At 35.8% G+C, this 22,280-nt stretch overlaps 2 protein-coding genes and 1 pseudogene across 3 annotated transcripts; all 3 read left to right on the top strand.

The window, feature by feature from the left end:
- Nucleotides 1-8,928: 8,928 nt before the first annotated feature.
- Nucleotides 8,929-9,690, top strand: LOC145009427 (uncharacterized). The gene has a single exon (XM_078968123.1). The coding sequence runs from the start codon at nt 8,929-8,931 to the stop codon at nt 9,688-9,690; it is 762 nt and encodes a 253-aa protein (XP_078824249.1).
- Nucleotides 9,691-10,198: 508 nt separating this feature from the next.
- On the top strand, nt 10,199-13,792 carry LOC145009345 (telomere repeat-binding protein 4-like). Its single transcript, XM_078968053.1, has 8 exons — nt 10,199-10,402; nt 11,208-11,351; nt 11,439-12,150; nt 12,232-12,366; nt 12,445-12,524; nt 12,681-13,156; nt 13,248-13,311; nt 13,392-13,792. Exons 2-8 carry the CDS (start codon nt 11,268-11,270, stop codon nt 13,542-13,544), a joined length of 1,704 nt encoding a protein of 567 aa, XP_078824179.1. The 5' UTR covers nt 10,199-10,402; nt 11,208-11,267; the 3' UTR covers nt 13,545-13,792.
- Nucleotides 13,793-19,656: 5,864 nt separating this feature from the next.
- Nucleotides 19,657-22,199, top strand: LOC145009325 (scarecrow-like protein 9 pseudogene; annotated as a pseudogene). Its single transcript, XR_013663838.1, has 2 exons — nt 19,657-19,731; nt 20,048-22,199. The product of XR_013663838.1 is annotated as a scarecrow-like protein 9 pseudogene (transcript).
- The last annotated feature ends 81 nt before the right edge of the window (nt 22,200-22,280 follow it).

Here is a 22,280-nt window from a genome sequence, read left to right as displayed (position 1 = left end):
GCATTTCAGCCGACAACCGAAGAGGCACACGCCGCACCCGATGTGGTGACGGGTATGGTTTCTTCTCTCTAACTTTTATTATATGTCGCTTGTGATATTGATGTGTTATGCTTTATGTTTCATTTAGGATCGTTCCATGTGAACAGTATCCCGGTTCAGGTGCTGTTTGATTCGGGTGCTACCCGATCATTTGTTTCTCTTGCGCTTAGGAAGAGGTTTCCTGAGTCTTCGGGCATGTTAGATTGCCCTCTAGAGGTTGAGATTGCGGACGACCGATCAGTGCGGGCGTCAGAGGTTTTCAAAGATTGTGCTCTGAGGTTGTACGACGAGCGCTACTTGGTATATTTGACTCCCATACCATTGTGGGGGAACAAGGTTATTATAGGCATGGATTGCTTAAGCCCTAATAGGGTAGTGATCGACTGCGCGTAGCAGTTGGTTCGGGTCAGGACCCCAAGTGGGGGAGAGCTGGTGATTCAGGGCGAGAGGCCACAGCGTTGACCAACTTTATGTTCGGTAGTGAGAGCCAGACGCTATCTCCAGTAGGGGTGCACAGGGTATGTCGCCTATGTATTGGATACCCGAGAGCACGGGTAGGGCGACAGTAAGTGATGTACTAGTGGTATGAGAGTACGCGAGCGTATTTCTAGAGGCGTTGCATGGGATACCTCTGGAGAGGCAGGAGTTGTCTACACAACTGTAGGAGCTGTTAGACAAGGGATTTATTAGACCGAGCAATTCACCTTGGGAACCCTGATTCTATTTGTGAAGAAGGAGGATGGGTAGCATAAGATATGTATAGATCACCGGGAGCTGAAAAAGGTGACGGTGAAGAACCGTTACCCACTCCCGAGGATTGATGATCTCTTTGAACATCTTCAGGGAGCATCTTGGTTCTCAAAGATTGACTTGTGTTCAGGATACCATCAGATGAGGGTCAGATAGGAGGATGTGTAGAAGACTGATTTTCAGACGCGATATGGTCATTATGAGTTTGTGGTGATGCCATTTGGGCTCACTAATGCTCCTCCCGCATTCATGGATCTCATAAACTACATGTATAGACCAATGTTGGATCGGTCTGTGATAGTTTTCATTGATGACATCTTGGTCTATTCCAAGACTCGGGAGCAGCATGAGGAGCACTTGCGGGAGGTATTGGATACTCTTAGGAGGGAGAGCTTGTATGCCAAGTTCTCCAAGTGTGATTTCTGGTTGCGCGAGGTGCATTTTCTTGGGCACCTTGTCAACCAGGATGGGATTTCAATCATCTAGCCAAAGTGGAGGCCGTGATGAGGTGGGAGGTCCCGAAGTCTCCATCTAAGATTCGGAGCTTCCTGGGATTGGCAGGTTACTATCGAAGATTTATTCAGTACTTCTCCAAGATAGTCGTGCCTTTGACTCGGTTGACAAGGAAAGTCGTGGTCTTTTGCTGGGGGTCAGAGTAGCAGGCTGCATTCGAGACTCTGAGATATAGATTGTGCGAGGCGCCAATCTTAGCCCTGCCAGAGGGTGTGGAGGATTTTTTTTCTGAATTACGATGCATCAATCTCGGGTTTGGGTGCAGTATTGATGCAGAGGGGGCATGTTATCGCATATGCTTCGAGGCAACTGAAGCCTCATGAGGCGAACTATTCGACGCATGACTTGGAGTTGTGGGCAGTTGTTTTCGACCACAAGATTTAGCATCATTACCTCTATGGGGTCAGTTGTACTATTTACACAGACCATAAGATTTTGAGATACCTTATGGATCAACCGAATCTTAACATGAGGCAACGTCGGTGGCTTGATGTGGTGAAGGATTATGATTGTGAGATCCTCTACCAGCCGGGGAAGGCCAATGTCGTGGCCGATGCGCTTAGCTGCAAGGTAGCGCCGATCATAGATATTTGATTATGGATGACTGTGGTGACTCCACTATTAGAGCGGATTCGAGAGGCCCACCAGGAGGCTATGAAGGAGGAACATCGTAAGAGCGAGCATATTGTGGGCCAGGTTTCCTCCTTTGATTATGACAACCATGGATTGTTGACACAACACCATAGAGTGTGGGTCTCATATCATGGAGGTGTGCGCCAAGTATTGATGGAGGAGGCGCACAAATCCGGGTTTTCCATCCATCCCAGGGCGACGAAGATGTACAGGGATCTTCGTCTTGATTATTGGAGGCCCTGTATGAAGTGGGATGTAGCTTGTTATGTGAGAGATGCCTGACCTGCAGGAAGGTCAAGGCTGAGCACCAGAGGCCTCATGGCAAGATGTAGTTGTTGGACATCCCTATGCGGAAATGGGAAGACATTACGATGGATTTCATTACCAATCTTCCCAGGACCACATGGGGAGTGGATTTGATATGGGTCATCATGGATCGATTGACCAAGAGCGCCCATTTCATTCCGATTCAGGAGAGAATTTTGTTCGAGAAGTTGGCCGACATCTACATCAGAGAGGTAGTGGCTCGGCACGAAGTGCCAGTTTCGGTGATTTCTGATAGAGATGTATGATTTCTGCATTTTAGCACCACTTTTCACCCGCAGACGGATGGTCAGAGTGAGTGAACCACCCAGACTCTGGAGGATATGCTGCGAGCATGTGTTTTAGACTTCGGAGGTAGTTGGAATACTTACCTTCCTTTGGCTAAGTTTTTTTTTTTATTATAATAACAACTATCACACGAGTATTGACCGTCCTCCCTTCGAGATGTTGTATGGGAGGAAGTGCAGGACCCCGATATGCTGGGGTAAGGTTGGCCAGAGGGTCATGGGGAGTACCGAAGTAGTACTCAAGACTACGGAGAGGATCCAACAGGTGCGGAGCAGGATTCAGACTGCTCAGAGTCGACAGAAAAGTTATGCCGACAGGCGTCGTTCAGACCTGGAGTTCCAGGTCGGGGATATGGTGCTCATGAAGGTGTCACCTTGGAAATGTGTCATCCATTCAGGAAGCGGGGAAAGTTGGGCCCCAGTTACAATGTACCTTTCAAGGTTGCAGCCCAGGTGGGTGAGGTGGCGTATAAGGTGGACCTGCCAGCTGAACTCAGTCATATCCACAACACTTGTTCACATCTCCCAGTTGCAGAAGTGCCTGGTCGACGATTCAACAGTGGTGCCTTTAGAGGACATTCAAGTGGATGACAACCTGAATTACATTGAGTGACCAGTAGCTATCCTTGACAGGAAGTCGAAGGATCTGAGGAACAAGAGGGTCGAACTGGTAAAGGTGCAATGGCAGCACCGCAAGGGCTCGGAATGGACTTGTGAGCCGGAGGATGAGATGAGGGAGCACTACCCCGAGCTGTTTTCGGATTCAGCAGTAGACTTTGAGGATGAAGTCTAAAATAAGTGGGGGAGATTTGTAGCACCTGGTTCCTGGTACGTATTTAAATTCAAGTATTTTCGTATTCTACTCTCGGACTCGGAGAGTTGGAGGCCCAAATCATCGAGTAGACTTGACATTATGCGGGGGTTTTAGTGATCTACTCGACGATTCGGGAGACCGAATCGACGAGTAGGAACTGTCTGGACAAAACCCAAATGTTTAGGTTTTGCACCCTATTTAAATATTTTATCTCGTCCCAAACCAGCCTCCATCACCCTCCCAACTTAGAGAAGCCCGAGATTGAAAACCTAAGCCCTTATTGAGTGTTGTTGAGCCTTTTGGTGCCCTTTTTGTGTGTTTGAAGTTGGAGAAGAAGAAGGAAGCTTGGAAGTTCAAGTAGAAGCAAGAAGATCCAAAAGTTTTACTCCATTCTTAGCTCATTCAAGGTAAAAAGCTGGAACCTTGACCATCTATCTCTTAGATTTTGATTTGGGGATATTTCTACCCTTTTCATGGGCATAGTGGAGCCATAATCGGATTTTCTATGTGTGTTGGGTGTTGCACTTTAGATCTGGAACTATTGGGGGTCCATATGGCATAAAGGTGCCAACTTTGTTGCCATATGCACCCTATGCATCTTGTAGACTTCTTTTATGGCTTTTTGAGCCAAAAACCCCCATGCATGGATGTCAAGTTTGGGACTTTATGTATAAAAGGGGACCTAGGAGGCCAGATCTATGATTTGGATGCATTAAGACCCATTGAAATTGACTGAATAGTTTTAGACAAGGAGGGACTCGACAAGTCGGGTCGTATTTCCCCATTAAATCCTTCCTGTTGAAGGACCAGATGCTAGAAAGAAGAACCCTTAATTATCTAGGGTCATTAAGGGCCTGTAAATCATGGAACTTGGCGAGTAGACGAACAAACTCGGCGAGTTTAAGGCAATGTCCCAACCCTATGAAGACGGATTCGACGAGTCATAGACTAGACACGTTCATCTGGATGAAGATGGACTTGACGAGTCAAGGACGAACTCGACGAGTCGGTTGAAGATGTCCCGATGAGTGATTGAAGGCGAACTCGTCGAGCTCTTGCTAGACTCGACGAGTAGAGGCGGGATTATGGCATTTTATGGGTATGGGGACTCGGCGAGTTGAGTCAACCGGATGTTGACTTTGACCAAGGTTTTGTCTTTGACTTGGACTTGAGTGACCCTTGTAAGGGTTATGTGTATGAATTGATAACTTATAAGAGTTATTGTGTAGGGATTGAGGAGTCGGGGAGAGTCGATTTTCACACCGAGGATAGTACAGACACTACACGACATTGAGGTGAGTTACCTTTCAGTAGAAGTGGGTCTAAGGCACCAAGGACAACCCACTAGTAGTTGATTGTAGTTGAGATGATTGTCTTTGTGATAATTGTCTGGTTTGTTGTTACTTGATGTGTTTTATGTGCCAGCATGATATAGTATATGTGATAGTGGTAGTAGGAGGGGAATAATCCCCCGATTCGGTCGTTAGGACTGAAGGGTAGGTCGGATACCCCGGCTATGCTTGACAGCATGTTTAAGATATGTTATTATGTGTTAGTAGTAGGGGGTAAAATAGTCCCTGAGACTGGGTGAGATAGATTGGAGGGTAGACAGGCATCCCAGAATGGCCTGACACGAGTAGGTCAGCACCCCATAATGGCTTGATATGGGTAGGTCAGCACCCCAAAATGGCTTGAAATGGGCAGGTCGGGCACCCAAGAATTGCCCGGCTGTATGTATGATTAAATGGTATGTGGTATGATGGGAGAACTCACTAATCTTTGTGCTTACAGTTTTCAGTTTTGGTTTCAGGTACCTCCTTAGCTAAGGGGAAGGAGTCGACAGGGTAGCAACGCATCGCGCACACGATTCCGCTTTGAGGACCCTGGGATTTTACTCTGACATTTTACTATTTGATGTTATGATTTTTGATACTTGTGATTTGTGACTTGTGACTTGACGTTTTGAAATGATAGCAATGATGTTTCTTGTAAACTATTTTTATAAGTACTATAATTAAACAAAAAAATTTGGGTCTCGATTTTGGGATGTTACACTTTAAACATAAATATACTTCAAAATATGTAGGTTAGACTTGAAAATTTTAGTGAGTATTACCGATATTCAATGTTGGGAAAGTCGCTCGACGGTTGACTGGTGATAATGAATTAATCAGACTAGGTGGGGATTAATCGAGAACCCTTGATTATTAATAAAATTATTTTAAAAAATTAGTATATCCTAAAAAAATAAGTAATTTGGTAAATTTACATGGATGGTCCCGCGGTTTGGGGAAACTTGCACGGTTAGTCCTTGAGCAAGATTTTTAACTCGGACATCCCTAGAATTAAAATTTGTAACCCGTCTAGTCCTGCTACATCTGAAATGACTATATTGATCTTATTTATTTATTTTCTCTCATTTTTCTAATTTATTATTATATAAAATAAATATAAAAATTAAAATTAATAAAAAAAAATCCTAAACCGCCTCATCTCTACCTCCCCCTCCCTCTCCGATTAAAGCTCTCCCGCTATTGTGCCACTGTCTGTTTCCTTCCTTCAAATATACATATGAAATCAATTAGCCATGGTACAAATCCAGAAAAAAAAAGACGTAGAGAAAATCTACAAAAAGCCCAAAGAAATTGATTCGAAACCCTAGAAACCCCCAAATAAAAAGTAAATCCCCCGCTACAGTGTCACTGTCTGTAATTCTTCTTCATCCCCTATCACAAATATAAAGAATGCCACACACAACCATTATGGGGTCGATCGTGAACGGAAGGAAGTAAGAAGAATCGATTGGTGAAATTTATCTGGATATAAGGATATCAATTGAAGGTGGATTTGAAGGACTGAGTGAAACAGAAACCATCCTAAAAAAACACGTGAATGCTTCAAATTGTTTGGATTTAAAATGCAGGTGGCTTTTGATTTGTTTTCAAAAAACGCAGGTGGATTTTGATTTGATGTTGCTTTTGTCTTTAAATATTTGCTTCGTTTAATGTTCATGCTTGATGTGTATTAGTCTCAGTTTCATTATTGGTAGAGGATTTAAGTTCAAAATTTCATCAAATTCTTGTTGGGATATATGGGGAAGAAGTTGAAGGACTTTAGGTGGTGGAGGATAGAGGGAGATATGAGGATTTGGGTTGATTCCGGTCAGTGCTAAGGGATTTCCACACCTCCATTTATCGATTTATTTCTCAGGAAAAAGCCATGGAAGTCATAGATAGGAACAGGGGTTTCTATACCGTCGTTTTTTGTTAATGTTTATCGAAAAAAAACATGACATCATTGAAGATGGTTACCGGCGAATCAAAGTGGCCTACTGGTTACCGGCCCGATGATGACATCAATGTGGTTGCAAGCTATGGTAGTAATGGTGTCAATCGAACTTAGAGAAAGAGATGGAGACGAAGGAAACATAAGGTTAGAAAAACATGAGGTTTGGATATAGTGGGGTGGGTTTTTGGGTTTTTTATTATTTAAAATATAAATAATTAATAAAATATTTAAAAAAATGCAAGGGTAATACAATTATTTTAGATGTAGCAGGGACGAGATAGGTTATAAATTTTAATATTATGAAGCATACGAGTTAAAAATCTTGCTCAGGGACTAAGCGTGCAAGTTTCCCCAAACCACATGGACCATCCGTGTAATTTACCCTATGTATTTAAAAATTTAAAATTTTGGTATAATATTTTAAAATTTTGGTGTCATATTTGAAATTTAAAAAAAAAATTTGAAAATTTTAAATATTTTCCGCCTACGACCACCGATGACCGCCAAGTAACCTAATAGTAATCGGTTCAAGGACCCCCAAACCTGAGTTTGACCGATTTTGATCAATTTCTGTCAAGCACCCCAATCATAAATTGTTTAAGGTCATCAAATGATTAATCGACTATGAATGCTGATTTCTATAACACTGCGGACATTCAACATCGAGTAATTACAAGGAATTAGCATTTTCCTAAAAGAATGTAAACCCCCAAAAGATTACATGTCTCACATGGATGTTACAACAACATCATCAAGTCTTATAGAAGCCATGATATTACAACATTAAAATTCAAAATATTCTTGTAGTCATCATATAAGCAATGGTAGGTCTAAAACATAAAATCATGTGGTTCACTATTAAAGTAATAAAATCATGTGGTTCACTATTAAAGTAAAACCAATAGAAAACCATATAAGTTTTAGAAAACTTGATATATATATATATATATATATATATATATATATATATATATATATATATATATATATATATATATATGTGCCAAAATCATCAAGGTAGATCCTCTCAAATATTTAAGATACGTCAAAGATTATTTTTATATATAAATTTTAATAATAAAAAAGAGAGGATATTTTAGATGGACCAACTGATCCATCTTATGTATCTTTAGCCTTATCCTAACATAAGAACCATGTGTTGGAAACTAAACGTCACTTCGTCGATTTCAGACCTGAAATACATGTCAAATAAAATAAGATAAGTAGAATAATGTCTCATGAGAGACATACGTTTTGATGCAAAGCATTTTCAATTCAAATCAAGTATTTTACATTAGTTCAATGCATAATCCAAGCATGTATACTTTGTAAACGGTCTTATCTAATCTCTATAGTTTCCTTGTATCACGATGAGAAGAACAAATCAATTCATTTTGATAATCTAATCATTCCTAGTGCGCCTTACCCACCTAAACTAATATCATTATATGCCTTACCCATTTAGGTCACTTTAATACACATTTCCTAAAATGAATGGTGAAGACAACTACTACATGACAGGAGATGCCATCCCAATATTTATCCCAAGTGTTTGGATCAATGCCAAATAATATCAAGTTCGCATTTATTATGTATGTATGAGCATACATAAGAATTCTTCACTTTCGGTTCATATATCATTCACATAAAGTGTATGCAATGTACGATAACAATATTATCATACAAAATCTTTCATAAGAACATACTTTTCGAAAGGATGCTATTTAAAATACATTTATAATTCAATTCAAAAGAAAAAGCTCATGCTATAAGTAAGTGCAATCATTTGTGACATGTATCCCGTAATGAGTAAAAATACATATGCAATCATTTTAAGAGCTTAAAACTAAAATAACCTCGACCTTTGTCTTACCCAACTTCCACATCCATGTATGTCCGAGTATCAAAGATATGTATTTAATATCACAATAATCCAAAAATGTTAACAGTAGTACCATCTTTTCATTTCAATCAATTCCTTTGCCCTTGCCCCTTTATTAACACTATTTATACCGTCTTTCATTTAATCTAAATTAATATTTGGTCTTTTACGGACATGCCATCCTTATTTGGATGGTATAATTCTAATAGGTTATGAAGATTATACAAACACCGATTTGATACGGTTGTTTTATATATAATGTGGGATCTATAAAAGCTCTCAACACATCCTTAATTATTAAATGGTGGTGGCGGCTTCGAAATGAGTCGGGTTTACTATGGGCCAAAGTCATCTCAAGCATACATAACCTTGCTAACAAACATGATAATCATTACTCTATGAAATCAACTGCAGGGGCTTGGAACAATATTGCAAATATCGAAAAGGAACTAGTCAAAATGGGCATCCCTACCACCGATGTCATAAAAAAGCATGAGGTGTCAAACAGAAACTCTTGGACCTGCAGCCTCACGGGTGATGGGAGTTACCAGGTGTGTGCACTTAGACAGGTGCTTGACGTAAACAACAGTATAGATGAAAGAAAACTCTGGTGGATTAAAGAAGTACCGATCAAAGTGACATGCTTTGTGTGGAGGGCAAAGTTAGGACGAATCCCCACTACCTCGGCTCTATCCACTCGAGGTATCAGTCTTCCCTCTACATCTTGCTGCCAATGTGGACATAATGATGAAAATGACATCCATGTATTGGTGCAATGCCCATTCGCAAAAACTGTTCTGAAAGAGATATTTCACTGGTGTCAAATAGTATTGGTTGACTTTCAGTCGGTAAACGAGGTTCTAGATTATGCTTCAAACTGGGGAAATTGCCCAAAAAAGAAGAGGAGACTAATGGCCATACGTTATGGGACTTTATGGTCTATATGGAAGACAAGAAATGAAAGAGTATTCAACAACAGAAAGATGTGTGCCACGAAAGTTGTTGATATCATTATATTATCGACTTTCTTATGGTTCAAGGATAGAAATGGAAAAATGATGTCATATGGCCAAAATGGATTTCATATCCATTTAGCAGCATGTAATGGTTTGTTTTACTTTCTTAAACTTGTACTCTGTTTCCCGTTAGCTTCTTACTAGGTGGGGTTTGCTATTCCTTTATTAATACATCTCTCTTTTGCCGATTAAAAAAAAAAATCTAGGATGAATCATACTGGATGGTAGACAACACCTCAAGTTATCTTTTGATTCATATATCATTGTTTTTTCTTGACTTAAATCTCGATGTAGTAAGTTTAATGGTTCTTGGTCATATTAGTTAAAAGAAACAAATTTAATTCTTCACGACGTTTGGTTTTTTCTATTGTTAGTTTCTTGATAGTGTTTGTTTAATAAAATATTTCATTTTAGAAGAAAAAAAATTAATACATAACTAGTTGATACTATTCATGAAAAGTGAAAGTACTTTTGTGATCTATTATGTATCAAATATAAATCTATTAAAACCAAATAATAATAATTGAAATTTGAACATTATTCCCATGGGAAATTACGTTTGTACCCTTTTAACTAACACATATCCATCTTCGGAATCTATGGTGAATGACTACAAAACCACATCCCCAAATATATAAGAGGGGTTTAAAGCACTCCATCTCATTGCAATTCTCCATTTCTTGAGTATTGTTTTTATTACTTTTTCTAAAATCATCTTCTCCTCCTTATCATTGCAATAATCTGTTTATAATTAATACAGGTTGTTTGGAAAAATTCTCCGTAATTATCGAAATCGAACTGTACAGTTACGTGTTACATACGAATCAATCGGATCAATCAATTTCTCTTCGGACAGGTAATTCGACCCTGATCTATGTTATTTCTCGTCAATCTTTTCGATGAATTTGTTTTCCTTGGTTTTCGCTCGCAAATCGCTGTTTTGTTAGGTATAATTTGCCGAGATTTGGTCCGATCTCCGTGGGGTTTAAGCTAAACCTCCTTTTTTCTGTTACGAGAATTCCCTAAATCGTATGGAGATCGGATCGGATTCGTACAATATAGACTATTTTCTCCGATCGCGTTGAATTTGTGTCCTTTCCCGATTAAACCTTGTCGGTTAACAATTTTACGATGTAATTAATGCGAAATTCCGCTAAAAATCACGATGAAATCGGATTTGATTAATTCAGAACAATTTTGAACTTTTAATGATGGATTATATCTGTGGACAGCTTTTCTTAAGATGTTAACTCGATGTTGCATGGGTTTTGAGTTCTTTTATTTTTATTTTTTTGTCATTTTCGTATATTCTGTTGACAGTGTTTGACTAACCGCAACATTGATTTCATGTGTGGGGACTAATTAAAGCCATCTTTTATAGCATTTTTCCCTATATTTATCATCATTGATCTTATATCCAGATCCTGAGATCTAGCTTATTGGGTCAGCATGGTTTGTAGATTATCTGTTCGTTTACTTTTAGTTTTTCAATAATGTTCTTTCCTTAACCAATCAAACATCGAATTTCAAGTTTATAATCAACTTTGTGAGATGGTTACTTACATTTGTTGGCATTCATGATCTTTTGGCTCATAAAACCTTTTTGTTTAAGGAGTCATTTCCTTCCCTAAACTGAATTATTGAGTTTGATGATATTGTAGCAGACACAATTGGTGCGTGATTATAGTTGATGGTCTTTCATTAGCATGCATTCCTAAGATATGGTGGTGAAGAAGAGAATATATTATGGAGGATTTCATGGTTTGATAGCCCCTGTGATACCTAAAGCTCCTAGATCCTTAAGGGTGAGTTGAAAAAAGTTAAAAAATTTCCTTCACCAAACAATCTTAAACTCCAGATTTCAATTAACACATTCAGTTTGTTTCTTTCAGAGGAGGAGGAGTTCACAAATCAAACCATCAGAAGGTGGTGAAATCTGTGCTTTTGAGCTTTTAGCAGCTGTAGCTGGCAAGTTGTTACAGGAGAGTGAAAGTTCTATTTCCAGCACCGATAAACACAAACCACATGAAGTCAAAGTCAAACCTGCAACATCAGAACATGAGCATCATGATCAAGGAAGTGGTACAGAAAGTCAACCCACTAATCTTGACCCAACTGTGAACGAATTCCCACATTCCGATAATGATTCTGGTTTAGAACGCGCTTCTGTTTCTACAACTTGTGATGTCATACAGAAAATCGATACTAATTTGGGAATGGAAGCTTCTGAAGACAAAAACATAGTCAATGAGACTCCTATAGAGAGTCAACCAGCTAGTCAACCCACTGATCTAGAAGCATTAAGTGCAGTTAAAACGTATGGGTTAAAAGATGAGGTGGAAATGGAATCATGTGTAAATAATCATGTATTAAAGAAATCTTCTAGTAGGCTACATCTATCCTTGTATAGTGATCATGTTCACAGACATAATAGGGGAAATATGAAGATAGATATTAGAGATGATGATGAAAATTATTTTAGGTATAATCATTATAATAGTAAAAGGAGGGCGTTTGGGTCACGATCACATGCTGGATACAAAAGAATAAGGAATATTCTGACTTCTAGATATCGTAAAGTAGCTCCAAAACCCAAGGATTATGGTAATAACAATATTCCATTCTAGTAAACTAATTTTTTTTAATGTTTTATTTTTATTTGGTACTTTTTATTGGTTGTTTTAGGTAGTGAAGTTAGGTCCTTTTATCATAAAAGGAAAAATATATACATGAGAGAACAATATCAAGCAGATAAAGCATCTAAAAGGAGGAAGTCTTTCCATCATTGCTCAAAACCTGCAAACACTAAAGATACTCATGGTATTTCTCTCTTGAATATTATGTTAGGTTTTATAATCAACAAGTGTCTCTGATACAAATGATTTTTCTTGGTTTTAGTGAAATTTAGCATAAAGTCGTTTAAAGTGCCAGAATTATACGTTGAGGTACCCGAGACTGCAACTGTGGGTTCACTTAAGGTATGTTAATGAAATTAGTCACGTTTTGAGTATCTTTTTGTTAAATTCTAGATTCATATGATCTAAACATATATATATATATATATATATATATATATATATATATATATATATATATATATATATATATTATGTTATGGAAATTGTGTTTTTTAGAGGAGTGTGATGGAGGCGATTACAGCTATTCTACAAGGTCAATTACATGTAGGGGTACTTGTTCAAGGCAAGAAAGTTAGAGATGACAACAGAACATTAGAACAAACAGGGATTTCCCAAAAATGCAATCTTGAATCATTAGGATTCACATTGGAGCCTACTTTACCTGAACCTTCTTCTCCATCTCCATCTCCATCTCCATCTCCTGTACAGAAAGAAACTCCATTGTTGATACCTTGTAGTCCTGTTTTGGAGAAGAATGAAGTAGAACATGTGAATGCAAGAAGTGAAGAAGAAGAAGAAGTGGAAGATTCAAAAGCTCTTGTGGTTGTAGATCCTGAGATACTCTCAATTGTCCCTTTGAGTGAAAAACCTACCAAAAGATATCAACTTTCACAAAGAAGAACCAGAAGACCTTTTTCAGTGTCTGAAGTAGAAGCACTTGTGGAAGCTGTTGAAACCCTTGGAGCTGGAAGGTCTGTATTTTTTTTAACTTTTAAAAATTAAAATTAAAAAAAAAAATTATTTTTTTTTAGTATTAATTTGTTTTTAAAAAAAAAAATGCAGATGGCGTGATGTTAAAATGCGTGCTTTTGATGATGCAAACCATCGAACTTACGTGGACTTGAAGGTAAGAAATATAATTTAATAATAATTAAAATATAAATTGGATAAATAAAATAATGTAATAATGATTTGATTTATGAACAGGATAAGTGGAAAACTTTGGTTCACACAGCGAGTATTTCGCCTCAACAAAGAAGGGGAGAGCCGGTCCCACAGGAGCTTCTTGACCGGGTCCTGGCAGCACATGCTTACTGGTCTCAACATCAAAATGAGAAGCATCAGAAGACAACAATGTAAAGAGAAGTTGATGTAATTTCATTTGTCCATCTTTTTTAGTAATTGTGATTCGTTTGGCCCAAATAGTGGTCCCTCCCGTACCTGGTACTGGTATTGGTACCAGGTAACTGAGGGACTGCTAAGGGGCCGGTTTGTAAATTATTTGGGACTGGGAAATAATGGCATTCTGACACAACTGTAAGTTTGCTCATCTGATTCCTTTGTGCATTTTGTAAATTTTCTAATGTATTTAACTTTGTTTTGATTCATCATTTGTTTTCTTTTTTATGATTTTATCTTGTTTATAGTTTGGGTCCAAATCCGACCCGGAAACCGGTTAATGAGATTTTGTAGGACTGGAAACTGGACCGGTATATAGGAATTGGTTCCGGGTAAAGTGGGTTTAGAAGCGAAAACCAGAATTTTTTGGCAATTGTTTAGTCAGTTGAACTTTGAAAAGTTCAACTTTGATATCTTGATTTTGGAAAACTGTAAGTCATTGGATATTAAACCAAAAATCACTAAATTACAATCTAAAATTATACTATACAAACTCTAAATTAAACGTTGAAAAAAACCGCATATTAATCCGATTTCAAACGAGTTAGATATGTATGTTTTAAAATTTTTAAGTTAAAAAAAATAAATAAATAAATAAAATTGAAAAATAGAAAATTTACAGCTTTTGATATCTCAACTTTGGGGGATTGTAATAAATCAATGAATTTAAACCAAAAATTAAAATTGGTTTGAGATAACTACAAGTCAATTTGATTTCAAATGAATGAGATATATACATATTTTAAATTTTTCATAGAAACTGGTTCTAGTTCTGGAGCCCTGTTTACCTTGACCCGAAGGACCCGAAATCCAGATAAAGCCATTCTTTTAACTCGGAACCCAACCTGGTTCTAATGGTTCCGCATCCCTATATGTAAGTATATGAAAATAAAATTCAAGTATATATACTCTTAAATGATTAGGTCACAATATTTTGCTTTACATTTATGGAAATTACGATAATTTCACCTACAACTTGAATTTTTAATTTGATGCCAAATAGTAGTTTTCATTTTCTTATCGGAATGTGGAAATAAATTTCCAATGTAAGTGTATTAATTTTTACTTAGTGTTAATTATATTGTCAACTTCTGAAACTAATTATTTGATAGTTAAACCACATATTGTGAGAGAGATTTGCTTATTATAAATTTATATGGGGATAAATTTGATTATATGATTATTTATGAAATCAAATAATCAGTTTCATACAATACTGATTAATAATTATAAAAAGAAGATAATTCCTACACAATAATTTTTTTTCCATACACAACATAACAAATTGGAAACCACTTGGGTTGTGGTGACTTAGTAATGCATATGGATTGTGGAAGATATGGTAGATAACCTGTTGATCCATGTTCAAATCCCGACACCATTTAGCTATTGTGGACATGAAGGTTCGTCTGCAGTGTCTCCAGAACATGAGGCAAAACTTCATGTTTGCAGCGGGGATTAGTCGGGCACGAAAGCTGACCCGAAAACCTAATAGGGAAGTTCCATTTCAAAAAAAAAAAAAAAAACATAACAAATTGTGCTTTAAAATGTTGTATTGTACAACATTATAAAATAAAAATTATTATATATAGAAAAATTATTGCATACGAATCTCTTACCATTATAAAATAAATTTTTTATTTACCTTAATTAAAAGAAATCCATTACTATAGTTTCCCAAAACACTTATTTTTCTTGCCCAATAATGTCCGTTTTGTCATTTAATATAGAGTTAATATAAATGCTTATAAACTCTCATTAATTATATTATCTCTGTAACTACCGCCATTTAATTATATTATCTTTATAACAATTTTCATTTTCATCCCATATATATATATATATATATATATATATATATATATATATATATATATATATATATATATATATATATATATATATATATATATATATATATATATAAAAGAGTTAATATAAATGCTTATAAACTCTCATTAATTATATTATCTCTGTAACTACCGCCATTTAATTATATTATCTTTATAACAATTTTCATTTTCATCCCATATATATATATATATATATATATATATATATATATATATATATATATATATATATATATATATATATATATATATATATATATATATATATATATATATATATATATATCATTAGTTTGGTTTATATTTGCATGAACATGTATTATGTGGAGTTGTGGACATTGCTATTATGTGAAAATGATTAAGAGAATTTGTTGTTTGGTAATGTGAATGTGTTCAACATCACATAATGATTATCATTATCACATATTTTCACTAAATAAATCGTCTATAATGGTATTATGGGTTTTTTTTTTTTTTTTTTTTTTTTTTTTTTTTATGATTCTTATTTTGTCAGAATGTGTTCTTGATAATTATATTCTGAAAAAACAATACGTCGGAATAAAAATGAATAAAAAAATTAATGAGAATTCATGCTAATTGAGATATGTATGTGAGGTTGAACGTATTCACATTACTAAACAACATATTTTCTTAGTCATTCTCATAGAATAACAGTGTCCACACAAAACCACCAATGATCCATTTATAGAGATTAAAATGATATTAAAAAAACAACCATATAATGTTTTAGAATCACAACTTGTGGAGCCTTTGAACCCACTTGGTTTTGGGTGTTGATGAAGATAGAAAGATCAAAGACAATGATTTTCTCTACAAGTATCCACCATCAAGATTTATGCATTTGGAATGTTAGTTCCTATCTTGTATAAAGTACTCCTTAAGTCTTTAAGTGCTTAACTCAAATAAGCACTAAATGAGAAGCACTTTGAAGCATCAATTCTTTAATAGAGTTCAAAATACAAGAAGATGAAAGAAGAAGAAGAAGACGAAGCATGCTATAGTTCTAGAGAGAGGAGAAGAGAGAACCAAAAACTAGGAAAAAACTTCATGCAATATACCTCTTTAAATACCCCCATGCAAAGTAAAGTCTACCCATTATTTAAACATAAAGTATTAGCTACTAAAGCAAGCATCGGGGACAAGAGGAGAGAGGTTGACAAGCAACCTCCCATGCCTCTATATTTTGGCCATGGTCATCAAAAAAAAAAAAAAAAGAAAAAAAAAGACAACCATTTTCTAATTAAACTAGTTTGATAATGGTAACTAGTTAATGAGTATAAGGTTGACCAAAGTGTCCAAAACTTTGTACACGACTTACTAAATAATATCATATGATATAATAAATAGTTATGCTCTTTTTAATTATTATTTTACAAAAACAATAATTATTACCTAATTAAATACAAGAGTTGATATTATTTATTAATAATCATATTGATAATAAATATACAGAATGTGTCAACTTGATAAATGTGTGACCCTATAGAATCATATGTTATTAACAATATCACTCAATAATGATTATTGAGCATTTAGATCAAATGACATATATGTTGCATAATGTAATATATATCTAGCTAAGAAAATGCCAAATATCGGATGGCACTCGTAAGCATAAGTTATAGTGTAGGGTTAAACTTAGGCCCCAAGTTTTGTTCATATCTTCCGCATACGAGTTCTGTTTTCAACATTCTTTATATCCATGAATTCGTATCGATGAGTACTACAACTTTCATTTAGAGTCGGTCGGCTAATTATTATTCTATTTCAAATTTATACGAGCTCCATTCTCAACATTCTCTATATCGAAGGATTCGTAATTTTATAGACATCAACTTTCTTTAGATAGTTTTGTCTAACGAGCGATCAAACTTTAACTTTTACCCGATGACACATACTACTGTACCATGTCGTTACGAAAAATTATAACTTCCTCATACAAATTCCGATTTAGGCGTTCTTGTTATAAATGATCTAATATTTATGAGGACTTCAATTATGCTTTAGATTATTTTGCTAAAAAACATCTTATATCCAGTTTACTTAGTATGACGCATATTGTCGTATCGGGTTAAACGCGAAACTTAGATAAATCATAACTTTCTAGATTTTGACATTCTTTATACCCACATAATCGTTATCACGGCTAGTACAACTTTTGTTAAGATCATTTATCCTAAATAATATTTTACTTTTCACACTTTATATAACATAATTTTGTTAAATTTTATAATACAGTTTTATACAAATACTATAAGCCCATAATATTTGTCCATAAAACATATACACAACATATAAATTTCATTTATATAACTTGAATCATGTACGAAAGATTTTTATTTATTTACGATTATCCTGTTCGAGGATTTAAATGTTCAATAAAACAATTATTTATAATTTATAATTCTTAAAATATCTAGCTCGAATTTGCAGGCATTACAGAAGGTTAGTGGTAGATGTGATAAGTTGATGTCGTCTTAGTACAATAAGAGTTATGCGATACTAAATCCATGTCAATACATAAAAAGAGAAGAATTTACGTGGTTGTGAGAAAAATTGACATTATTGATGAACAAGAAGTGATTCGTACAAAACAATAATGGGGCGAAGTGGTGAAACCATGCATGGCATGTTTGAGGTCATATAAGGATCGTTACAGGTCAACATACATGGTTAAGAAATCTTAAGTCTCTAAAACCATGTGGTTTTTGCATGTACACCATTTCTTAAAGGTGCTCGTGAAGAAATAAGTTATTCATATTGAGTTGGTGAACTAACCGGTGATGAAAGACAACAACACTAAAGAGAGACATCAAGATAGAACCATATGGATGATGAATGGTTTTACATTGGAACTAAATGTCCCATTAAGTAGATTATTGGACTTCGACTCTTGTCATTATCCACAAAACGATCTTTATATCAGGAAAAAGAGCCATTCATATTTTTTCTTTTTAAATAACCAAATGGAGTTAACAATATTTTCCTTATCAATTGAGGAGCAAACATCAATTTTTATTAGTAATAAATACATTAAACTGATATTCCATTGCATTAAACAAGTTAGGATCTTTAACAACCTAGACACAATTAAGGGAACTATGGATGAGAAATGAAAATGAAGGTTTAGTCTTTGAATGGATTTGGTTATATCAAGCTTAGGAGTAGTCATAGGGATGAACAAATGTGGTTTGAGGATCACTTAAGGGGTTGTTAGATTTATCGAGAGATAATGGGACAACCAAGTTTGAGCAATTAAAAGGAGGTCTAACAGCAGTTGGAGTGGCTGTAGGAGACCCCGGGTATTATTGGAGGTGGAACAGAGGCTACTGCGAAGCAACCTCGGTAATTGGGAGCTTTTTGAGGCTAAGGGTACGAATGAAGTGTGGAGAAAGTGAAAAGAGTAAGGAATGAATCATTAAGGTCCTCAACAAACACATATGAGTTAGGAGTAATGACTATCATGAAACCAAATAGAAAGATAGATTCGTCAAAAATCACATGTCATGAGATGATTTTTTTTTTTCGGATTTTCAAAATTTTTAGGGGTTTTAATCAATAAAATCAAGGAAGTAATTAGGTTTTTGAACGGAATATCAACGTTGAAGCTTTAAACAAAGCCCAAATTTTAATGCTTTGAATTAAATCAACCTATTCCTTTTCGATTGGAGAATAATGATGAAAGTTTCAATGAAGATGATGCTTTTTTTTGAAGTTTTCCTGGGAAATTACATATTTTGTAAACTACATAGATATTCACATTTTAGATGCACATTAACATTATGTCACTTAAATTTGTTCTTGGTCAACGGTGATAGCCACTAGATAAGATGAATGAAATGGAATAGGACATGAAAAGGGTGTTGGTCATTTACCGAAATAAGAATAGAAATTTTTTGAATAGATTATAAAACTTAGTCTAAATCTACACCAAAAAAACATAAATCTTTTTAGGTTTGTGGTCTTTTAAAAAATTAACAATCTTCAAAGATTAATGTATGATAAAAGAAACAAAAAATCTAATAAAAAACAAACACCTTCTTATTTCCATGTAAAATTTTAAAACCATAAAACTAGGATGCAGCGTTTTACAAAGTTGTCTTAAAATTGCTAATTTTTGAAACCAGAAGGACCATTCGCCAAATTTTGTCTTTTATTCACTTTTTTCAAGTTCTTTCTGTTGGTTTAAATAGTCAACTCCCCAATTCTCTTCAGAACCAAGATTTCTCGACTCCTTTGCCTTTTCTTTTGATCTCGTCTAAGTTTTCCCTCTGGTAAATCTTCTTATATTCAACGAAAGCTACTTTTTTGTTTTATGCTTCGTATGTCTATGTATTACTGTTGATCCTTTGATTTACAAATGATTTAGGGTTTTAACTTTTATGAAGCAATTTCCTTTCGTATTTGATTCCTTTTGTTCCGACTAATTTTATAAAATGAAAACCATGGAACTCGCTTAGCATCTGTTGATGTTCATTTGCTTCAGCTGTTGCTAATTTAAGTTACTGAAATCTCTACTTCTTTTCCATTTTAATGTTAAAATCCGACGTAATTAAGTATTTTGAAGTTTCAATTTGTTTTGTTATTCAGGGATTTAGGTTATATGGTTTTGAATAGATGGTCATGGATGGGCGATTGAAGGTGGAATACGGTTCATTGAATTTGAATGCAATGAAACGCAACGAATATGCTTCAATTCTATCGGATCAGAATTTTTTAAACGCAATGAATCTCAACGAGTCATCTATAGATTGGAACTCCATTACAAGCTTACCTGATTCAGCCACTAGTAATCATACCCTTCTATCTTCCTTGAACGATAAAGGAGATCATCATGAAGATCTCGATTTCAGTGATTTAGTTCTCAAGTACATAAACCAGATGCTTATGGAAGAAGACATAGAAGAGAAGAACTGCATGCTTCAAAAATCCGCTGCTCTTCACGCCACAGAGAAATCTTTCTATGATGCTCTTATGAAAAACGAACTTCCGTATGATAAATATGCTACATCAGAATCCATCACTTACATTAATGGTAGAGATCTTAGCTGTGATGTTACTGATTCTCCTCTTTTACCTAATCCTCTGATCGATTTTGATTCACAGTCTAGATTCCATCCCTCAGTAAGCAGTACTAGTAATGTCGTGGATTCACCTGTGAGTATTCTAAGTTTTCCCGATACAGTCAAAGTAGAGATCAAACATGAAATCAATTCCATTCCAGATGAATCAAGAGGAAAGAAGAATCATCATTCCAAAGATCATTCAGATGATGAAAGAACTTCCAAGCAATCTGCAGTTTATGCTGAACCAACTGTTAGATCAAAGATGTTTGATGAAATCCTACTATATGGTGGTGGAAACAAAACTCATCCTTTCAAAAGTCAACCAAAGGAATCAAAACCAGTCAAATCCCGTGGCAAAAAACAAGGTAGTAAAAAAGAAGTAATAGATTTAAGAACACTTTTAACCCTCTGTGCACAATCCGTTTCAACAAATGATCAAATTGGTGTAACCGATTTACTAAAGCAAATCAGACAACACGCTTCACCAACAGGAGACGGAATGCAAAGATTAGCCCATTACTTTTCCATCGGTCTCGAAGCAAGAATGGCTGGCTCCGGAACCGGAATCTACAATTCCCTCATCTCCAAACCCACATCAGCAATCGACATCTTAAAAGCTTACCATTTATTCCTCGGAATCCTCCCCTTCACTAAACTCTCACATTTCGTTTCCAACAAAACCATCATCCAAACATCCCAAAACAAAACAAAACTCCATATCATAGATTTCGGAATCTTTTACGGATTCCAATGGCCTTCTGTAATCCAAAGTCTCTCGTCTAGACCCGGTGGCCCACCGGAATTGCGCATCACCGGAATCGACTTCCCCTGTCCCGGATTCCGCCCTTCACAACGGGTCGAAGAAACCGGGTCTCGGTTATCCAATTACGCGGAAACGTTCGGTGTAAAGTTCAAATTCAAAGCCATAGCTCAAAAATGGGAAACAATTACACTCCAAGATCTTGAACTTGATAATGAAGAAACCCTAATTGTGAATTGTCCTTACAGGTTAAGAAACTTACTTGATGAGACAGTAATGGCGGATAATGAAAGCCCGAGGAATAAGGTTTTGAAACTAATTAAAGAAACGAATCCACAAATCTTTATACAGGGGATTGTGAACGGATCATATAACGCGCCTTTTTTCGTGACAAGATTTAGAGAGGCTTTGTTTTTCTTTTCATCTTTGTTTGATTTGCTTGAGGCGAATGTGGGGCGTGAGGTTGAAGAAAGGATGTTGATTGAGAGGACGATTTGGGGACGTGAAGCCATGAATGTGATTGCGTGTGAAGGTGGTGAAAGGATTGAGAGACCCGAGACTTATAAACAATGGCAGGTGAGGAATCAACGGGTGGGGTTTCGCCAGGTGGCGTTTGATCGGGAGATTTTGGAGGTGGCTAAAGAGAGGACAAGGCTGTTGGGGTATCATAAAGATTTTGTGATTGATGAAGATGGTGGTTGGATGTTGCAGGGGTGGAAAGGAAGGATTTTGTATGCGATTTCTTGTTGGAAACCATGTTGAATTTGAACAAGGGAAAGATGGTAGGTTGTAGTTGTTTAAAATGGGAGTTAAAGTGACATTTGGGGTAATGAATAGTTAATGTAATAGTGCCAAACTTAATGTACAAACTCGTATTTCAGAATAATTAATGAACAAGATTCCGATGTGTTAATAAGCAATATATAACAATAACTAAGAGACTACAACAAACGAATCGTTGGAGAAATAGTTTCCATTTTCCAACATCATCTGATGT

This window comes from Lactuca saligna, chromosome 8, assembly GCF_052625555.1.
Source record: "Lactuca saligna cultivar CGN05327 chromosome 8, ASM5262555v1, whole genome shotgun sequence".
In the NCBI taxonomy this organism is placed as follows: domain Eukaryota; kingdom Viridiplantae; phylum Streptophyta; class Magnoliopsida; order Asterales; family Asteraceae; genus Lactuca; species Lactuca saligna.
Note: the sequence above shows the minus strand (reverse complement) of the source record. Positions and strands in the feature narration are given on the sequence as shown.

Coding starts and splice junctions, on each gene's coding strand:
- LOC145009427 (XM_078968123.1), top strand. CDS start 8,929: ATGAAATCAACTGCAGGGGCTTGGAACAATATTGCAAATATCGAAAAG.
- LOC145009345 (XM_078968053.1), top strand. CDS start 11,268: ATGGTGGTGAAGAAGAGAATATATTATGGAGGATTTCATGGTTTGATA. Junction 12,151..12,231: donor TCCAAAACCCAAGGATTATG/GTAATAACAATA, acceptor TGGTTGTTTTAG/GTAGTGAAGTTAGGTCCTTT. Junction 12,525..12,680: donor CAACTGTGGGTTCACTTAAG/GTATGTTAATGA, acceptor TGTGTTTTTTAG/AGGAGTGTGATGGAGGCGAT.